Source organism: Halyomorpha halys, unplaced genomic scaffold (genome assembly GCF_000696795.3).
Source record: "Halyomorpha halys isolate HHAL.00 unplaced genomic scaffold, Hhal_1.1 Scaffold302.1, whole genome shotgun sequence".
NCBI lineage: Eukaryota > Metazoa > Arthropoda > Insecta > Hemiptera > Pentatomidae > Halyomorpha > Halyomorpha halys.
Window position 1 is genome coordinate 1,446,004 of NW_027110436.1, and position 21,107 is coordinate 1,467,110.

At 31.1% G+C, this 21,107-nt stretch overlaps 2 protein-coding genes across 4 annotated transcripts in view; both read left to right on the forward strand.

The window, feature by feature from the left end:
- Positions 1–1,145: 1,145 nt before the first annotated feature.
- Positions 1,146–13,413, forward strand: LOC106680972 (probable cytochrome P450 6a17). The gene is made up of 9 exons (XM_024360566.2): positions 1,146–1,218; positions 6,530–6,727; positions 7,263–7,454; positions 8,330–8,462; positions 9,396–9,589; positions 10,679–10,818; positions 10,903–11,127; positions 12,549–12,794; positions 13,249–13,413. The coding sequence occupies exons 2-9, from the start codon at positions 6,549–6,551 to the stop codon at positions 13,407–13,409; spliced, it is 1,470 nt and encodes a 489-aa protein (XP_024216334.2). The 5' UTR covers positions 1,146–1,218; positions 6,530–6,548; the 3' UTR covers positions 13,410–13,413.
- A 3,279-nt stretch (positions 13,414–16,692) lies between these two features.
- The window catches only part of LOC106680994 (probable cytochrome P450 6a17), a 14,428-nt gene continuing 10,013 nt past the window's right edge, over positions 16,693–21,107 (forward strand). For 2 of the 3 annotated variants that reach the window (XM_014421080.2, XM_014421078.2), the window contains exons 1-2: positions 16,693–16,777; positions 19,928–20,125. Coding sequence is in view for 2 of the 3 variants with exons in the window: in XM_014421078.2 (XP_014276564.1) it covers positions 19,947–20,125 (179 nt within the window). In the remaining variant the exon portion in view is untranslated. Of the gene's footprint in view, positions 16,778–18,085; positions 18,216–19,927; positions 20,126–21,107 lie in introns of those variants that run through there. The other variant, XM_014421079.3, reaches the window with a different exon arrangement.

Genomic DNA, 21,107 nt, shown 5'->3' on the forward strand with positions numbered 1-21,107 from the left:
TTGTCATTCAATGTAAGTTTATTGTTGGTTGCCCAAGTGCCTATTCTATTAATACCTTCGTTTAATTTAAAAATGGCATCGGAGGTGTCAAGAGGGTCAGAAGAAAGGCAAATGTGCAAGTTGTCTACGTGATGATACTGGGAATGCTGGATGGAGAGCGGAAGGTTACTGATAAAGATGGAAGACAGAGTAGGAGATAAAGAAGAACCTTGGGTCACACCTCTAGAAAGAGGTAGGGAACTAGAGGGGGGGGTTATTAGGAACAACAACACACTCGGAACGACTGGTAAGGAATAATTAGAACCATTGAAGAGCACTAGATGACAGAGAGAGGATGTGAAGTTTAGAAAGGGGAATATTATGATCGGATTTGGAAAAATCGAGGCTAGAAAGGATGATGAGTTTCTGTTGGTTTATGGCGGTATAGAAGTCTTAAGAGACTTTAAAAAGGATCGACTGACTGGAGTAGCCTGGCCGGAAACAAGACTATGGATCACGGTGCTCTAGGCACTTAGTGTAAAAATGGCACTGGATCCAAACATTATTTTTTTCACGTTGAATTATTTTTTTCCATTTTGGATGTGCAATATACAGTAGATTTACATAATATTTCGTCAGCGAAACAGGTTCAATCTCATGTCGAGGGAGGTTTACGGGGTAGTGGTAATAGGAATTCGTTGAAATACAATTCATTTGAGATTTGTAATCCTACTTGGAAATGTTAAAACTATGTTTGAATGTTCTACTCAAAGATTTATTTAAATTTAAAGCTAGTACATTTATTTATTTAGTTCTGTAATTGTGATTTTATTGATACAATATCTTATCTGAACAGAAAAGAGTATTGGTACGATCAGATGTCAACATTCACGATAAGTGAAATATAAAAATGCAAAAAGAGTTGATAAAATAACAATATTTGATTTAGTTGGGATATATGGTCATGATTTTGGGGAAATGCTAAATTTTTCTTCCTCTAATAAATTGTTATGATAACTGGTCGTCATTGCATTTATCTTTTATTAAATATGGGAGATTCATATGCTCATGTATATAAATAGTACAATCGCCACAGCCTAAGATATAAATAGATTATATAAGAGTATCTCTCTATAGACCCTTGTTTAGCCTTGATTGGGTTCAATATCAAAATGTCCTTCAGTTGCTTTTAGGGTACGTTGGGAGGCGGCAAATACTCCAGGCAGTGGTTTCATTCAGGTAATAGTACTCCATCTGATATTTTTCAATTAAAAAAAAAACACAATTTTTTTATACAAGTTATTCACATTTTAATAGGCAGTTATGTGCATTAACAAATATCTAAACTTTTCCTCGCTACCTCCTTCCCTCCATAACCTAAGTGGTAAGTTACACGATAACAGATTTTAGGTATCGATCGTATTGAACTAGAAAATTGTAATGTATAACAGTACCAAAATCGATTATAATGACAGAGAGCTGGAGGTCCAAAGAGTTCGGATATCTTCTCTCTCCGTCCTATTGAAAGAAAGACCGTATGGTCATGCAGTGCCCCACAGGTAATTCGAATCTCGGGACCTCTTCTATTTTTAAATTAAATATATTTTACTGATTAAAAAAAATTAATTACTGAACATAATAAAAAATGAACGACTGGAAATGTAATAAAAACATTTATCGTCTATGAATCACGACATGACCGAAGCCTTTAGTCCTCCATATTCTTTATAAAGAGAAAGAAGTTCTAACAGCTATTACCTAATGACTTAAGTGCTTCAAACGTAAATTATCAGTGTGTGTGTGTGTGGAGTCAGTTTGTAATTCGTTCCGAAAATATCACTGCTTTACATCTGACAAAAAAAAATTGTTTAATGTTTTAGGTATTCCTTTGAATGTACAGTAGATTGGAGTAAATTTGTAACAGCTCTAATAACTTTAGGAAAGTCTTTAGGACGATCTCAGTGAAGAAAGTAACAGCAGAATACCATACTATCTTGGGAATACGTCCAATTCTAAATAAAATCAAAACTTTTTTTGTCAGATGTACCACTATTTAAACAACCTGCGATATTTAGAAACATAGCCAGATAATATTGAGGGTGTAGTCTTCTTATGAGCTTGTTTTATGAAATGTGTTGTCATTTGAAAAAATATACCTAAAGTCCTTATAAACCATATTAAAACTACTTCAATTTATTTTTCTCAAGGACTGCGGAAATCCAGCTCGAATAGTAACAAATTAAAGTAGTAGAATTCACCAAGTCATCTTATTAAACCTAGCGCGATGGATTAATTGTTTTGTTTTCAGTTTAACTTGAATAATAGCGCAACTTTTTTATTCAATGAGGTTCCAATACGTGTCCTTGTCTGTGAACTAAGTATTTTATTGTGATGGAAGACTCAATTAAAGGCTTACTTAGTTGAATCCTAACGGATTATAGAATACTGAATTTAAAATGCAAGCTTAACAGGATACCAAGGAAGAAAAGTGTAATAATTACATTGAGACTTTTTCTGATTAAAAAAATTTCGAAGTTTTAGACTATTTTGGGTTCTGAAGTAAATACCGACACTAGTTCACAATTTTGTTGTCTTTATTATAGATATTAAGAATTCTGATTAATCCTATAATTTTAATTATTGATTTCCTTAATTTTACATTAGTTTATTTAAAATGTTGTAATCAATTCAGTTTCAATTTGATTAAATAAATCTTTATTTCATTTGTACATTTTTTTTCTTTTCACTAATTTAATATTATGAGCTGTTATGGATGCACAGTTTTCAGCCAGATCTACCTCAGCATCAATAGGTTCTGCCTACGACAATACACTTACATTGTTGGTCATATGCCTCATGGAACCTGAATCTAAGACCCATTCAGTTGATGATTTACTGCAGCTTTCAGCAAGGAAAGAACCTGCTGACATTTTCATTTTGTTTTTACGATAGAAGCTGTCCTTCTCTCGGTGTTTTTTTTTTGTTTTACACACACTAGAGAGCTCTTTCTTGGTTGGGCAGTCTTTACTCAGATGCCCTTCTTCTCAAGAAAAACATTTCCTGTTGTCTGAAGCAGTTCTCCAATTTCTTCTTACATTGGTTACCTGATAAACGCTACCTGATTGTCTGATTCCTCAGTAGAAGCTGAAGAGCGTCTTTCCTCAGCCATCAGCCTTGTAGTTAAATTGGAAAGAGTTTTCATGTCGGAGCCTGTGTGCTTTCCCAAGCACTTATAAAATATTTATACTGCTCTGGAAGTGTTGTTATTATTTTGGAAATGATCATATCATCTGGTATGTCATTTCCTAATGATTTTAATCTAAATACCAAATTTTCGATAGAGCTTATGTGGCTGGCCAAGTCAATCCCTGTCTTAAATTTCAAAATCAAAAAATTCTTGCAAAAGGTCAAACTTTTTCTGAGAAACATCTCTCTCATATATGTTACATATTTTGGCTTATATCTTGACTTGCACTAGTACAAGTCAAAATATGAGTCAATGTTCTCTGATTTACTGTGGTTACTATTTATTTATTACACTATTTAGTACATACACCTTATATTCTTTGCTTTGCTGGTCTCTGGGAGGCTCAAAATCTTCAGAAACACCCCTTTGCTTTTAAGAAGATGTTTACTTTGAAATTCCATGTTTGGAAGTTCTCAGGTCCAGTCAGTGGCTGAGTTCGATATTTCATTAAAGCTGTTGAGATCTATTTTATATTACTGCTTTTACTTAAATATTTTTACTTTACGGAGTATTTGAACACAAACATTTTTTTTTCCAAACCTCCGAAAAAAAAAAATTATAAATATATACAATGGAAAGAATAGTATGTACATACACATACACACACAAACACTACCAAACTATTTTTACTGTCTCGCTACAAATTTTAATTCCGGGAACTGTCTGGGCCCGTGACCTGTTGAAACGCGAGAGTGGTGGACAAAAATAAAATGATTTTACTGTTCTTACTATTTTATTATTTACGGTTAAATAACATAAAACGTTCTTACTGTAGTGAGAAGAAACAACACAAGTTCATAACAAAAGCTTTGACAACTCCCGACTGGCAACTGGCAACTGCCAACTGGACAAAGAACATAACGGCCTGTACAACATGTATACAATAAAAAATGAATTTTTACATCAAACTTTAACAGTTTTTAATTTGGTTGGTTGACACCTTTTTTCTAAACATGCTGTGGTGGATTTTGGGAATGGCTATAAAAGCGGTTTTGAGGGAGAAATTTTCTATAAAATGAAGAAGTTCTATTCCAAAAAAAAAACTATCGTAATAAATAGAATGTACAGGTACTACTCTCACAAACATAATATTTTTATTGATCGATATAGTTGCTATCATCATTGAAATACTAATTTTAAACTAATGTGTGCCCCAGAACATTATAAAATTCGAAGAACGCCCACTACAACAAAAATACAAGTCAAAAACTCCTTAAAATGTAGGCCACTACAGAAGAAGGAAACAGTGCAGGACCAGAATATATATTCGTGCTAAAAACCATAAATGAAATTCAGAAATAGGGGTTATGAAGAAGAAAAAAAATACTAATTTTACGGACAGAAACGACGTGCCAGCACACGAATTTAGGGAATATATTTTTTTTTTTAGGTTTAGTTTAAATTTCAAAACTAATGTGTCCCCCAGCACATTATAAAATTCGATGAACGCCCACTACAACAAAAATACAAGTCAAAAACTCCTTAAAATGTAGGCCACTACAGAAGAAGGAAATAGTGCAGAACCAGAATATATATTCGTGCTAAAAACCATAAATGAAATTCAGAAATAGGGATTATGAAAAAAAAAAATTCTAATTTTACGGAACGGCCCCTCCCCGTTCCAATAATCCACTAGCGTAAGCCAACCAAGTTACAACCTTCATTGGACCCCTCACCTAACCTTATAATGCCAAAAGGCAGTCCAAGGTATCCTTCACACCCAGCTATACATATAGCATACCTCCTATATGTACGTACCAAACACCCATTAAAATCTTTACAGGAGGTACGAAAAAAAAATACTAATTTTGCCTTTGAATTACGCCGTTTTTCAATTTCAGGCGCTTTTTAAATAATGCTCGATTTAAACTATCTTAACGTTTCCTCTTCCCGTTTTAAGCTAATATTTCAAAAGTATAGGACGGTCGCTCCCCGGAGGTCTTGGTGGGGCGGGTCCGGCGGGGAAGGATTGCCTTTTTGTGTGTCATGATCTTCTCTTGTGAGATTGTGACATGTACATCGACCAACATACTCCCTATAATTGTATATTTGAGAAGTCAGATTGACTTTGAAAAAAAAAATACTAATTTTTGAATTAGTATTTCAATGACATACATAAACTACCATATATACATAACAACTATATGTATGTATTGAATAACTTATTTCGCCAGGGGAGTAGAAAAAAATACTAATTTTTAAAGAAATTAATAACTTATTTACTGATTGCATAACTATTTTGACCTCAATTACTTACTATAAGACCTAATCTTAGGTCCAATATGCACCAGGTTGTTCAAAGAATATAAAATAATTAGTCTAATTAAGTTTCAATTTCTTCTCTAATAGAAATTTTGAATGCCTTATGCGAGATATAAAATCTCTTTAGTTTTACTACTCTTGTTGCTACAGATTAGGAATCATTGCCACCATTTCAGCTGGGGAAGAAAAGGTTTTGATTCCAGGTTAAACATGAATTACGATCCTAGTAAAGCTGATGAGCAATTCTCTTATCAATAAAATAGGAGCAGCCCAAAAACAGATTATTTGCAATCACCCAAAAAAAAAATCAAATATCACCTTGAAAACGCACGAAGAGATAATATCTATTTAATAATATAACAGATAATATATATAATAAATGAAAAATAATTAGTCTATAGTTACAGACACATAATTTATTTTAATTTTAGGCAACTTCTACAAGAAATTAATTGAGTCAGCTACATGTTAAAAAAATCCATTAGATATATTTTTTCACTCAGAATATGTAAACTGAGCTAGTAAGAAATTGATTGAATACTGCCTAATTTTATTTTTCTAGATTAATTTAGTTTAAATGATGATAATTAAATCAAATTGATCTTACACCCTAATAATGGTTTCAATTATTAAAAAGTTAAAACAATACCCCTACAACCCATAAAAGGTCAGGGGTACTTTGTAAGGAAGTACTGCAATATTATATAGGATATATAGTATTATATTGATAGACCAATGATTGTGCTAGTAGATGATTTGGTTAGAATCATGCTCGACCTCCAGATTTTTATCCAATTAAGGGTACCCACTTTATGAGGCTGGTTGGACCCACAGGGCTGACTAAACAGCCATAGGTAACGGTTAATAATTATCTGCCACAGTCGGACTTGAACCTAGATCCTTGGAGTTAGTAGTCCATTACCTTACCAATGAGCTACTCACTCCCACAAGGACTTCAATCATTATACATTTGAATAAAAATTAGGAGAAATACAATATTATTATTCAAAAATGTTAAAACTTTTTAATTTACAATTGCAGATTTTATTTGCCTACTATCATGCTATTGGAGATAATTATTCTAGCACTCAGTGTTTTATATTTATTTAACTGGTGGGCTCATGGTCACTGGAAGAGAAAGAATGTATTTTCTGTACCAACAGAATTTCTTTTTGGAAATGTGAGACTGTTGTTACAACAAAAAATAACCATATATGACATGCTTTGTGATTTCCACAAGTAAGTTTTTATATTACTTTAATTAACAGACAACGGTATCTAAACTATATTAATTTTAAGATAGTGTAACAATCTGCTGCTAGCTACTAATCAACGAGTAATTTATAACTTCTAGGAGCTCCTTTTACAGTCAATATCCATTACAGAAAGATCTAGAGCGGCCTAGCAGCCTAGATTTCAGAAATCATTATTCATTAAATAACCCTCTCATATTAATTTATTTTAAATATTTTAATTTTGATTTTATAATAAACATGTAATGTTCATAAATGTATTAATACAATGGAGAAATATTAAATAAGAGTTCTAAATAAAAGTTTTCTGTGATCCACTTAAAGCTAATCTCTAACTGGCTATCTCTCTTACTGGCCTTTCTTATGGGCAATTTCACTTCAATATTAAATTTGAATTGGATTAACCATTTTAAAGGGGACAGGAAGTTCTAAATTGAAGGAGTAGAATTATTAATAATTAAAAAAATTCATGTTATTTCTTTGATCATGTCGGTTATTTTATAGCTATTTTTTTATTGTAGCAAATATAAAGAACATAAAATGATAGGATTCTACAGTTTCTATCATCCTATGTTATTAGTCACAGATCCGGAAATCATAAAAAGAATTTTGATCACAGATTTTAACAGCTTTTCCAATTCTGGCATGGATTTGAATGCAACAGTTGATCCTATTGTGGGAATGAACCCATTTACAATCAAGTCCATCTCTGAGTAAGTTATAAGTTTATTATATTGATTATTTTTGTTATTTATAGATTATATATTCATAATTGTTTACCAATTTCAGATAAACTTCAATATAGTAGCCTTTTAGTATTTTAACTAACCAGAGGAAACATTATTTTAGTTTCATATATTTATTTTTGAGACATGTGCTCCATTAGTTGAACTCATAACTGTTAACTCTAAAGAGATAAATGAAGAGCAGTGTGCTGAAAATATTCAAAACTTCTGTAAAGGAGGCCTAGGTTCTTGAAGGACTGGAGAAACAGAATGAGTTAATACATGAGATGTATTATAAGACGATTGGCTTGACCTTATCTAATGCTTATATGAAACTTACTACTAACTGATTACCAAACATCAAGCATTCAACCATTTAAGAAAAACATCATTGCTTTCACGGGCATCATTCTGGATGATTGGAGAACATAGTGGATGAAATGGTCCTAGGAACTCAATTATTGAGGTGAGGAAAGAAGGACAGACAATGCCGTTGTCGATGCCCAAAGTAGGAAATAAAAAGTGCAGCAATAACTGTAGTCTTGATCTGGGCTTCAATATTGATGGAAAAAAAATAAGCTATTTCAAATATTGGAGGTGTCCTTTCCTCAATGTCTGGTACAAAGCTACATATATAGTTGCTGTTGTGATAATGCTGTCAAAAATATGTTTGAGCTTTATTTCTTCTGGCCAAATTTTAAGAATCCTAAGTCAATAAACTAATTGCATGTTAAGAGATGATTATCTGTATATTATGATTTAATTATAAATGTTTTCATTTTTATTTTACAAGTTAACCCCATAAATTGAATTTTAGTAATATATCATTACGATAAAAATAAGTACAAAAATTTTTTTTGTAGATGGAAAGAAGTGAGGGGCATGCATGCTGCTCATCTAACACAAGCAAAATTAAAGGAATTAATTCCTGGCTTTCTTAAAGTTGCAGATATTATGTTTAACTACATTAAAAATCATAAAAACCAGCCTATTAAGGTAACCAGTATGAATATATTTTTAGATGGTTTAGTTAACACCTCTATTAATTGTTATGCTTAAATGTAGACTGTCAATCTAACTATACTTATTATTTAGATCTATTTGTAAAAATAAAATAGTGACAGTATCAGGAGCAAAACTTGATGAAAAGATTTGAGGTTTTAACAAATAAAACACATTTAGCAGCAAATTATGAAAGTTGAGTAAGAATTTTGTTCTAAGCCCTTATTAATTAGGGCTATAAAATACCTACTTAAGCAATTTTCTCTTGCACAGAACATTTTACTATAATATAACATTCCATGCGATTCAAACAAATTATAAGCATTTATAACTTTCTTAATAAAGGGTGTTTTTTTAAGCCCGATAGAACTTGAAATTGTAAAAAATAACACAAAAAATTAAATTGTAATCAAAATTTTTTTTTTATTCGAAAGATCAATACGTGACATTAACATTTGAAAATGATTTCGGGCATATGGGCACCGCGGCTGTTCTTGACGAAGCGCATTCTGGACGTCCAATTTTGGGCCACTTTTTCGAGCACTGCTGGCCGTATGTCACGAATAACACGAACAATGCTGGCCTCCAAGGCGTCAATTGTTGCTGGTTTATCAGCATAAACCAGTGACTTCACGTAGCCCCACAGGAAATAATCGAGAGGTGTCAAATCGCACGACCATATGCGGCAATTTTGCTTATTAACAAACCCGTTAAGCCAAAAATGCGCCTCATCGCTGAACACAATTTTACAGAATGCGCTTCGTCAAGAACAGCCGCGGTGCCCATATGCCCGAAATCATTTTCAAATGTTAATGTCACATATTGATCTTTCGAATAAAAAAAAAATTTTGATTACAATTTAATTTTTTGTGTTATTTTTTACAATTTCAAGTTCTATCGGGCTTAAAAAAAGACCCTATATTTTAGGTTTTGTACTTTTCTTTTCGCATAACAGTTGACTTTGCGGTACTGAGTGCATTTGGCATAGAACCAAGGTCATTTACAGATCCAGATTTTTGTTTCATAAAACATGCAAATACTGAAAATTTTTTTGCTGCTAGCCACATGAGCACATTTGGATCCTTTTTCTTCCCATTGTTAAGCAGGTTGTTCTCTCTGAGGTGGGATCATCCTTATCATTATGTATTTAGTGAAATAAATCAAAATTTCAAAGAAAAGTGCTAATGAATCAAATTGAATAAGTTATTAAATAGATACATTTACAGTTTGATAGTTCACTAATTAAGGCAATGTAGGATACCTTATATTTTTAAATGAATGAATGAATGAAATTGAAATTGTATCTCAGTAATTTATTTGAAAACTTACTAGTTCATTACTGCATCAAATTAAATAATAAATTCAATATAAGAAATAGCCTTTTCAAATTTCAATTTATATCAAAAGAATAATAAAAGTAAAAGAGTTTTTTTAGATACTCTTAGGATTTTATTTTAGGATATATATAAGGATTTTCTTTGCTTATCATGGGTAAGGAAAGTATTTTAATAGAGTCAAATTTTCATTTGCAGTTTTTAATGGATCTTTGCATTTCAGAGCCTTATAACTTTTTATTATGGAGGTAATTGAAAAAGTACTGAATGATATTCAATGAAAGTGATAGGTAGTGGATAATAAATAATAAAATTAATAAATAATGTAGTATTACAGGACAGATAAATTTATAAAGTAGAAGAGAACAATCTGACTGTCCTGAGGTTGAGTAGAAGGAAGATCCAGTTTGCAAAGACGACTGGTGAATGGTGAGTTGTTGTGGGTTGTGAATGAGAGGAGATGGTACTAATGGAGGAGTCAGAAATTGATGGAAAGGGGGCAATGTAACACAGTTCTTGCTCTAATATCTATTTGTGGATAAATTTAAATTTAGGGGGCCAGGAACAGTGACAGACTGTATGGTATTGGATTGTTTCCCGATCCTGTGTAACTAACCCATAATGCGTGATCAGTTCTTTCGGCTGTCTCATAGTTTTGGAAAACTGTTTGTTTTATATTGTACAACCAAGATGCGGGACTGAAACAAACTGTTACACAAGTGGGTGGCAAATTCACATTGGCTAGAATAATGCTATCTTTTTGATTGCGTGCTTGTCTCCCTGTGTGAGTGCATTGTACAGCTGTGGAAATTCATACTTCATGTTTTTATTAAGAGCATTTATAAAGTTGTATGTATTAATTTACATTTTCTTCAGACTTGTTTCAAAAGGGACAGAAGAATTTTTTATATCTATGACTAAAACAAACCTTGAGCATCGACTCAGTGCTAAAATAACACAAAGTGATTTATTTGAAACATTAGTGAATTCACAAAAAAAAGAAGGAGAGACAAAATAATAAAGGTTTGTTCAATTATATGTTTTTTAAATTTTACATGTACACATAACATTTAGTCTAAGTTATTATTTCTTTATTTTAGGTAATAACCAAACAGAGATGGCAATTGTTGCTGGTTGTGCAAATTTTTATATGGATTCCACCATGACGTCATCAAGTGTTTTGTCTTTTATGTTTTTAGAATTTGCTAATAACCAAGATATTCAAAAAAAGCTAAGAGAAGAAATTTTATCTGTTGGAAAGAAACCTGAGGATTTTGATTTTGAAAAAATTAATACCATGCCCTACTTACAGATGGTGTTTGATGGTAAATAACTTTTGCTAATCCTCTATTTCATACAATATTTATTAAGTTTACTGAGTGATTTCCAAAAAAGAATGTATATAAACAGAGGCTTCAGAAGTTTGTGGTCTGTCAAATATGATTCCATTGAACCTTTCGTTAGTAAAAAATAATGAACCAAATCTAACTCCTCAAGCCAGAGTTAAATTAGCCACATCATGTCTTAAATGTCCAACAAATAATAATGGCTTTACAGTTTTAATGCAATATCAAAAGAAATGTAATTCTTTTCTATTTCCTCTGACTAATTTAGGGCATCCCTAATCTTTTCAAAATAAATTGTTTGATCTTGGTACAAAGTTGGTTTCTTTTATAAAGAGATGTACAACCCTTAGGTCATCAATGTTCAAGTACAGTAGTTAAAATCTCCTATGATAATAAAGCTTCCTTTGATGAGTATAGGTTTTAGAAATCATTTTTATTGCTATAAATTTTATAAGACATCGAATGTACACAATCCGTTTTTGTTTTTCCTTTTTTGTGTTTTATAATAATAGGAGTCAGGGGTCTTATTCCCTAAGCCGCGTACTTCCGAAGACCACGAAGACGCTCCAACTGTATATATTACGCTATTTCCTGAAATTATCTTCGTGGCATGCAAGACAAAACCTGACAGCCACTACCACCAGGACTGTTTCCACGACTAGCTGCCAAGCCTCTGAGAGGGACACAACCCTTGTCGCATATGCAATTTATGAGGCCATTTTTCATGGTATCAACAATTACGCTCATCGATGCATGAAGCATGGCGACGAGGAAGCTATGAGGAGGCGGCAGGGCGTAACCGCTGTGGCGAAACTCCTGAAGACTGTGCGACATAAGCCATCATAATATGTTATAAATGAGACCCCCCCCCAACCACTGTTCTTACATGATAAAATTAAATATTAGTCATCTACTAGCACGATAGCCAACAGTTTGGCCCTCCAGAGATTAATAGTGGGTTTACGAAAATAAATAGGGATGTTAACCCATAATGTCTTTCAATTTTGACCCCTTTTTCCACGCTAGAAACTTTTATTTCAGCATAAAATCTGGATTCCTGCAGTAATACACGGAGCAGAGCCTGATGTGAACATGTTACTAAAATTGCTTACAGTGTCACCCTTGTGCAGATTCTGCAATGCTGATGATGAGGATTAATCACAACATTTTCATAATCTTTGGCGCACAACAGGCCTTATTGACTGTAGTGCTTTTATGCCAGTAAAAAAAAAAAAAAAAATGAAAAATATTGCTTAAATTTCACAAAAGCAATCAATCATACCCTCTTACGAATTGCAAATTATGAAAACTTAGGCTATGTTTTTCAGAAGCACTGAACAAATTTGTTATTACTTAATTTTGAAATAATTTTAACAATGAATCATAATTCAATTTTACAGAATGTCTGAGGTTGCACTCACCCATTGGAAAGTTATCTCGTACATGCACAAAGGATATTGTTATAAATGATGTAAAAATATCAAAAGGAACTAAAGTTTTTATAGCTGCTTCTGCCTTTCACTATGATCCAGAATACTATCCTGAACCAAAGAAGTTTGACCCAGAGAGATTTTCTGAAGTAAACAAGCAGTCCATTGTAAAATTCACATATTTACCTTTTGGCGATGGACCGAGAATTTGTGTTGGTAAGATACTTAAAGTAAAATTATTAATTACCAAACAGATAAAGATATTATTAAATAAACTACAAATAAAAAGTAAAAATTAAATAAATAGGAAAACATTTAGATGGCTTGTTGTCACTCTGCTTTTCCAAATAATTTCAACTGACAAAGCAAAAAGAGAAACACAGCTCAGGCTAAGGATGTTGTTTGAAAGCAGAAACATGTCACATTTAATTAATAAAGTTTGGCTATTTGTTTTGAGATAATAATTTTTATCAATGCATCATATTTTTATTTGTTTCTCTTGTAGAAGTTAATTTTTGTGAGTTGTATAATAACTGAACTAGAAAATAAAAGATTTTTAATAAATTAAATGAAAATTAATAATAATTGGAGTTTTGTTGAAGCAGGTAACAGACTGATATTTTAAATAAAATATATTCAAACTCAAATAATATTTTCATTTTTTTTTCAGGTTTTAAATATGGAACATTAGTTGTAAAGATTTCTATTATATTCATCCTTCTCAAATACAGAATAGTAGTCTCTGGGAATACAAAAGAATCCTTTCATAATCCAGATGAATTCTTTGTAACTGCAAGGCCTGATGCTGCCATACAACTTCAAGAATTGTGATTCTCATGTCTAATTAATATTTTTAAAAAAATCCATTGTATAGGAATTTTTATTGCTTAATATATTTTTAACTATTAATATTTTGTTTCTTTTAAAACCTGATGTTATTAATTATATATATCATGTAAGTAATATTAATCTCTATACATTTTATTAAAAATTTATTTATCTTGCTGTTTTGTAGTCCAGATTATTTGCTCTACATTGAAAAAGATTTTATACTCATGTACCAAAAAACAATAGACTCTTCTTACATCTGGGTGTAATATAAAAATTAATTTAGAACTGTCTATTGAAAACTTTGATATTTAATTTTAATGTGTCAATAATAAAAAATTGATAAATCAATTTAAATGTTATCGAAGAGGTTATATTTACTTTCAATACCTTTTTAGGCAAATACACACCAAACCAATTTTCTGTGCGTTGTTTCCCACTGATGTGAACAACTGTACTGTAAAATAGAAAAGATTGAGTAAAAATAATAATGACAAAGTAATGAGAACTTACCTTCGATTTATTAAAAAAAAATGTTATATCAATAGTACATCCATTAGATAAAAGATAAAAAAAAAAAACATATTTGTATAAATGTTTACAAAATGGTATTCATTGATGTCAACGAGTATATACATTAAAGTATATTTTTTTTTCCATAACTTAAAATGCTTGAAAACTGGTAAAAATATCTAGCTATGACTAACATTCAAGATAGATGAATGTAGCTTATAACATATATTAAGTTATAAAAAATAATGTTCTGGTTAAGAAATATTTATGTGAGCCACACCAATGGCCAATGGACACAAAATGCCCATTTTTTAACCCTTTAAACACCCATGCCAATTTGGCCCTTTTTTAATGCCTTATAGTGGATGGGAAACTGCCAGCACAACATTGAACTGACTGGAATAGTATAACTAGAATAACATAAGGCGTCTCTACATGGGATGAGTGTTTTACATTATATTTTTGAATTGGTCGTTATGAAAATCAAGAGCAGTAAGTATTTGTAAAATCTTTTCTCATCTTAATTTAATTTTTAAGAATTCCCCATTGGAAATACGCAGGTATCGCTAATGACCTAAGGATGTAACCTACCTCACTAAAGAAATAACCTGTTTAAAACCAGCGTTTTTGCACTGAACAGCCAAAAAAAAACAACAGAGGATTGTCTCCGAATAACGGACGGCTGTTACCTCTCTTCCATAGGGGAGGATTATAACTCGGGAAGACATAAGAAATTATATTTTAATTGAAATTATATAGAAGCTGTCAATTACTTTACTAAAATTAATAGAAGGAGAATGACCATAACTGCTTGCTCTATCAGATTGTTATCGCGACAGCGTTTGAACCAGTCCAAAACTCAACATTGAGATTTGAAGGAAAGATTTTGAGAACGACCACAGAGCCAGTGTGTAACAGCGTTATATGAATATTGAACGGAAGTGAACTAATGGATGTCTATATTGACCGTGATTTGGTGCTTTTATAAAAACTGGACGCCTTAGAGAGGCAGGAATGAATAATAATGAAGTTCCTAAAATGCTCCTAGAATACAAGATTTTTAGGCGTAGAAAACTTGGCAGACCTTGCTTTTGTTGTAAAGATTGTGTAGCATCAGATGCCCAGGAAATGGCTGGATAGGTAGAAAAAAACAATAATGAAAAAAAAAAACTCCTATTTTGGAATTATGAAATATAATATTGAAACATTATATTAGTTAAAAATATCAGAGATAAGCTCTGAAAAATAACTCATGCTTGCATAAGTAACAGCAATTTTATTGTACAAACTTTAATGATTTTTAAATTTTGAAAACAGCTCCATTGTTTCTGCGAGACAGGGCCACAACTCAATAACTGAAGTAGTTAAAAGGTAAGGACTTCATAATAGACACTATAGCATATACTTATCATTAACTTGAATTTGTGTGGTAGCTGTAACAAAAGCTGAAGGTGCCTCTACAAGTTTGCCATACAACGGCAAATTCGCGCAATTGCAATCGTGTGAATAGGTTTTGTGGATTGGCTGGTACAAGTTGGCATGAATTTGTGGTCGACCCGTTGTGTTGTGTAAGCATTGTTTTAAAACAGCCAACAGATAAATGTTTGTTCTCTATGTGTTTTAATAAATTAAAGAATTTTCCCAGCATTTGTATTCAATAACTAACTTTAGTTTAAGATTGTATATTTTAAAATTCTGTCGATTCGGTATAAATCCGTTGTTTCCAATGTTGTTAATTAACTTTAGCATTTTATTTTTTATTTAACATAGCGCAAATGTGTATTTATGAACACATTATATGTCTAGTTAGTTAAATTAGCAAGTTTATGATTAGTATTTTGGATCGAAGGTTTAATTTATAGGTTATGTAGTACCATTTCTATGAATTTTTATTATCTAAAACCTACTACTACTACTAGCGTGGCTCTACAATCCGGTGTCGAATCCTGGCCTCCTCCAGCAGATTTCGCAAATTGCCTCATCCCTTGCAGCCTCCATCCCATTCCGAAGCCTCAGCATATTTCTTGCATCAGTAGCATCACCATCAGCCCATCGCAGCTTTGGTCTTCCTCTTTTCCTGGTACCATGGAGTGGCTCCATCAGTAATTTCTTGGTGTATCCTCACTGTGTTTACCAAACATTCGTACAATTGACAAGCATGTAGATTCAGCATAACACTGCATAATTGTAACTTTTTTTGACCTTGTAACTTATGACTCCCCCCCCCATCCTGGTCATTTCCGATATACGGGGGAGAGGGATTATCTGGAGGTAATCAACCTATAGCCATGGTGGGGAGTCAAGTTTTCATTTCTTGAGGTCGCTACAGAAATGAAAAAGTCAAATATTATGATTTATATTTTTATTCAATAATAAAGGACGTGTTAATAATCGCTTTCTAAGGTCTAGCAATAGTAAGCTATATATGCAATTTTTGTCTATATAATGTTGTTTTAATATAAAACAATATATGGTCAAATGTCATAACTAAAATATTAAAAATAATCTTATGATGACAACATTTTTAGTCTGGTGGTCATTTTAGGTCTTCGGCTCTTGTAGATGGTTGAGAAACCAGGCTAACATTTTTGAATAATATTTAGATATTTCTATATTCAATAAATTATTGTAGCACCGCTCCTGTTTTAAAGTAATTGATTTTTTTTTTAAATAGAGCTATAGAAATCATCCACACAAATAATACAACTGTCATTCCCTTGGATATAAATAAGTTATATAAGAGTATCAGTTAGTAGACCCTTATTTAGGCTATATTGGGTTCAATATCAAAATGTCCTTCAGTAGCTCTTAGAGCGCATTACGAAGTGGTGGATCCTCCAGGCAGTCTTCTCATTCAGGTAATAATTATCAATTCAAACATTGTCATTACACTCATAGTTTCAAATATTAAAAAAAAATTAAAATATGTATAATATTATATACATACGTGGAATAACCAAGTTTTTATCTTCCCCTTCCTACGTCCTTCCTTCCGCAACGTATAATTTAGCAGGAGTACATGGTAATAGGTAGAGGAATAAGTGGCAGTTTTTAGGTATTAAACAAAATTGTTGCGATTGCAATACCAAAATCGGTTATTAGGATGTTTTTAAAACAAGGAGACTGTCCACTATTGAGCCACTGTGGCGTAATATTTATATGACACGTTGATAAACAACAATGCAAATAGTATATGGTAATAATTTAGCGAAATGTGAATACCTGTGACATAACAGCATTTTATCTTTATCCGTCATATCCGTATTTAATTTTCATTTGTTGAACTGTAAAATTACTAACTCAAAAATTTTTACATTAAAGGTCGGGGTTGTTTTACGAATCAAAGGATGGTTGCTACATTGGAGATGTAAGCAATAATAATTATAACACGAACTTTCAAGCACACATCGGTTTTTATTATATCTTGAGCAGGTCAAAGGAAAAACAAAATAATCTTAGTTGTAGAAAAAAATTATATTGATTATTACTCACTTAGCATACTGCCGACTGTCTTGTGTTTTATCGTCTCCGGTCCAAGCTACTTAAGTAAATGGAAGAAATCAATTTTAACAATTACAGTTTTTTTTTATTTTTAAATGTCCATTTAAACTTTTGTCCACTTGAACTTCATTTTAATTTTTTTATTAATCTATGGGATGGTTAATACTTTTATTACTAGAATAGTTTGGCCACCAATAATCTGATAAACAGAGACTGAAACAGAATAACTTTTTGGCTTACGCACCATAGTGATCTTAAAACTGGCCAAAATAAGAAAAATTAAAATCCAAATAAAGAGTATAAATTAACATTGGTTTGTTTATATGCACTTCAGCTGAATGGAATCCGATATTTTTCCCCAAGGAACGGATTGTTTATTTATTGGTCTAATGTTACAACTGTATTTTATCATTGGTTGCCTGTTTATTTATTAATTAACGAATTAATTTATCATTAATTAAGTCGAATTTAAATTTTATCGTGCACCATTGATGTCAGTGACCTCTTATCAGTTACACAATGGAGTATATACACATGCCGAAAATTTTAGTGAAACTACTTTTGGACGATAGATTTGCTTTTGAAACAACAAGTTTGACGTAAATTTGTTCATTATGCAAAAACCACAATTGAGCTAGCATGACGTCACTCCTTCCATTATGTTTTCTGTTCATAGATTCAAAGTAATAGATCGTTTTGTGAATACCAATGCATCAAATTTATCAAATCTTACTCATCTAATGGTTTGGTAATTTATTATGAAAGATACAATAGTATGTGCAGTTAAAGGACAAGGTCTGTAGTGAATATCGAATTTATAGTAACTATGGGAAAAATTTATTTGAAATGATTTATTTAAAAAAATGGTTAAATAACAAAACAAATTGTCTCATGATTTTTCTAACGAAATGAAGTTATTTAATGATTGAAAAAATAATTATATCTGAACCAATTTTTTTTTACAAATAATTTTTGATGGATTATTTTAGGCATCAATAGTAAAAGTTATGATGGTAACAGCAAAATAGTTTACAACATGGTAGTTGCTGTAAAGCAGTAAAATCTGACCTTTTAAATGGGTTTTAAGGTGACAGTAACATCACTGACTGTAACTACATGTACTGTCAATTATCAGGTCTGAATTAGTGTGACAATATTGTCAGGATAGTGAAAACTAACCCGACAACAAATACTGTCATGATGGATTTCCATCATTTCAGAAATTTAGTTATTTTGGAAATAATTATTCATCGTCTCTGTGAAGTAATGTATTTAAAAATAAAAATAAATAGTGAAGTAGCATTTCAAAGACAATTATTTCAGATTTTTTTTTTTTTTTTTTTTAAGAATGATAATAAATGAATTACTATTAATTATATATGATAAACGTACTGTAAACTGTGACATCATGACTGGCTTCAGTTGCTAAGTTCAGAATTCTCAAATTCTATTGATGGATAGGAATTTTCATTGATTTTAAATTCTTTCTGATCATAATGTACAGCTTTTCTTAGCTTTGAAAATGACAGATAAAAGTACTGTCATCTGCTATAAGTATCTTATATCCATTTTAAACATAAGACATGGTGCTAGAATAAAAATCTACGATGCTTAATTGGTTTGAAGATTTTTTCAAGGTGTCAAAAATGAATAGAAAGATGGGTATGATGTAGGTGGAAATGGGATTCTCAGCTGAGAGAGAATAACGATAAAAATATTTTTGGCTAATTTATGCCGATAATTATTTAACATTTATGCAATTAGTAGCTAAATTACTCTCTGTGAGAGTTGGGATCACATGCATGATTAGGTCTAATAGCATTAAAAAATGTTGTCTCTAATTTAAAAAAAAACAAAAGAAATCAGACACCTTAAAACAACCAATATGGCATGAATAATGGATTGATAATTCCATTATCTAAGTTGTGTCAAACGGTGTTTTCCTATTAGTCAATACCAGAAGGTATTCATTCACTGAGCAGAAGAGAATTTCAGTAGCTCAGCCACATATGATCAAGCACTGTAATGAAAATATGGGTGGAACTGAAAGAATGGACCAGAACGTAGCCAAATTTAGTATCAATTTGAGGTCCAAAAAATGATACTAGCCTATATTTGCTTTGTAACTAGATGTCTCAGTACAAATTTCTTGGGTTATATACTACCAAATGTGGTAAGATATGGTTGATCGACTAAAAATTGAGTTTGGATATTATAAATAAACTCTCAATAATTAAAGAAATTAAGTATTTTGAATATTTTAATAACTAATTATTCTTAAAATTTAATTTCATATCGTATCATTTGAAATGTTGCGTGGCCAGTATTACATTTTCCCAACAGAGCCTAACTAGACTCTTTAGTGATATTTGATGAAATAACTTAAAATTTCTTGGAATTCAAATTTCTTTTACATTCTACATGAATTTTTATTAAAATCCCTTTCAAAAAAAAGTTTTAGCAATTAATGGGCAGACTTATTAAAACAAATTATTAAACTTTTGCAGGTTTTACGTTCCTTCTGCCATGATATTGGAGCTAATTATTCTAGCACTGATTGCTTTATATATATTTAATTGGTGGGCACACGATTATTGGAAGAGAAAGAATGTATTTTCTGTACCAACAGAGTTTTTTTTCGGGAATATAAGAAGATTGTTGCAAAAAAAAATAACAATGTACAGCATGTTTCATGAGTTCCACAAGTAAGATTTTTTTTTACTGTAATTAATAGGTAAGGAACTAACATAATTTTAATAAGATAGTAACAAAAAGATTGTTGAATTTCTTTTCTACATATTATTGAAAGGATCATTTATTATGATAAATATATATACCGTTATAAACAGTATGTATGTGATATATATCTTTTTTTATAAAATATTATATGAGTACACACACACACATACATATTTTAATGATAATATTTTCAATATTTACTTATATTTGTGGTAGCATTGACATAATAAATACATTTAACTACAAGTTTTTTATTACTTCTATTTGAATGCATTAAATGATAAAATAAAATTACAATGTATGATTTGAATTTATTAGTAAGATATTCCAGATATATTTGAACATAGGGGAAAAAATGAATTATTTTTATTATAAATAATAATATATTATTACACAGTTTATGAAATTTCAGAAAGAAATGTGGGATCTCTCCTTACTGTGCCTGATAGTGGTTAAAAATTTAAACAAATGAATCTATTTTTCTTTTTTAATTGTCACTCTCTGTAATTTTATGTTGAAACATTGTAACTGATTATTTTTTAAGCCTTTAAAAACTTAATCTACGTCGTAGACATAAAATACTTTACAAGTTTTTAACTGTCTTTATATGTTGTCAGTTATAAGTGCACAGTAGTTGGAATCTTTTTGATTTTGATTGACTGCACTAGTTCTGTCTCTTAACAAAAATTATTCTTATGTTCAAATATTTAACAAAATGTTATTCATCAACACAATTTATCAATATGCTATTTAAAATATCTACTAATCTTATATTTCAAAATAATTTTTTTTAAAATCGTAAATAGTTCTTAATTTAGACTTATAAAATAAATCTAACTTTTTACATATTAAACACATACATTTTCTTTCATCATTAAAATAACCATGTATTCTCCACATTATTAACCCTAGCAGCACCAAGGTAGTATTCATTACGGCCTACTCCAA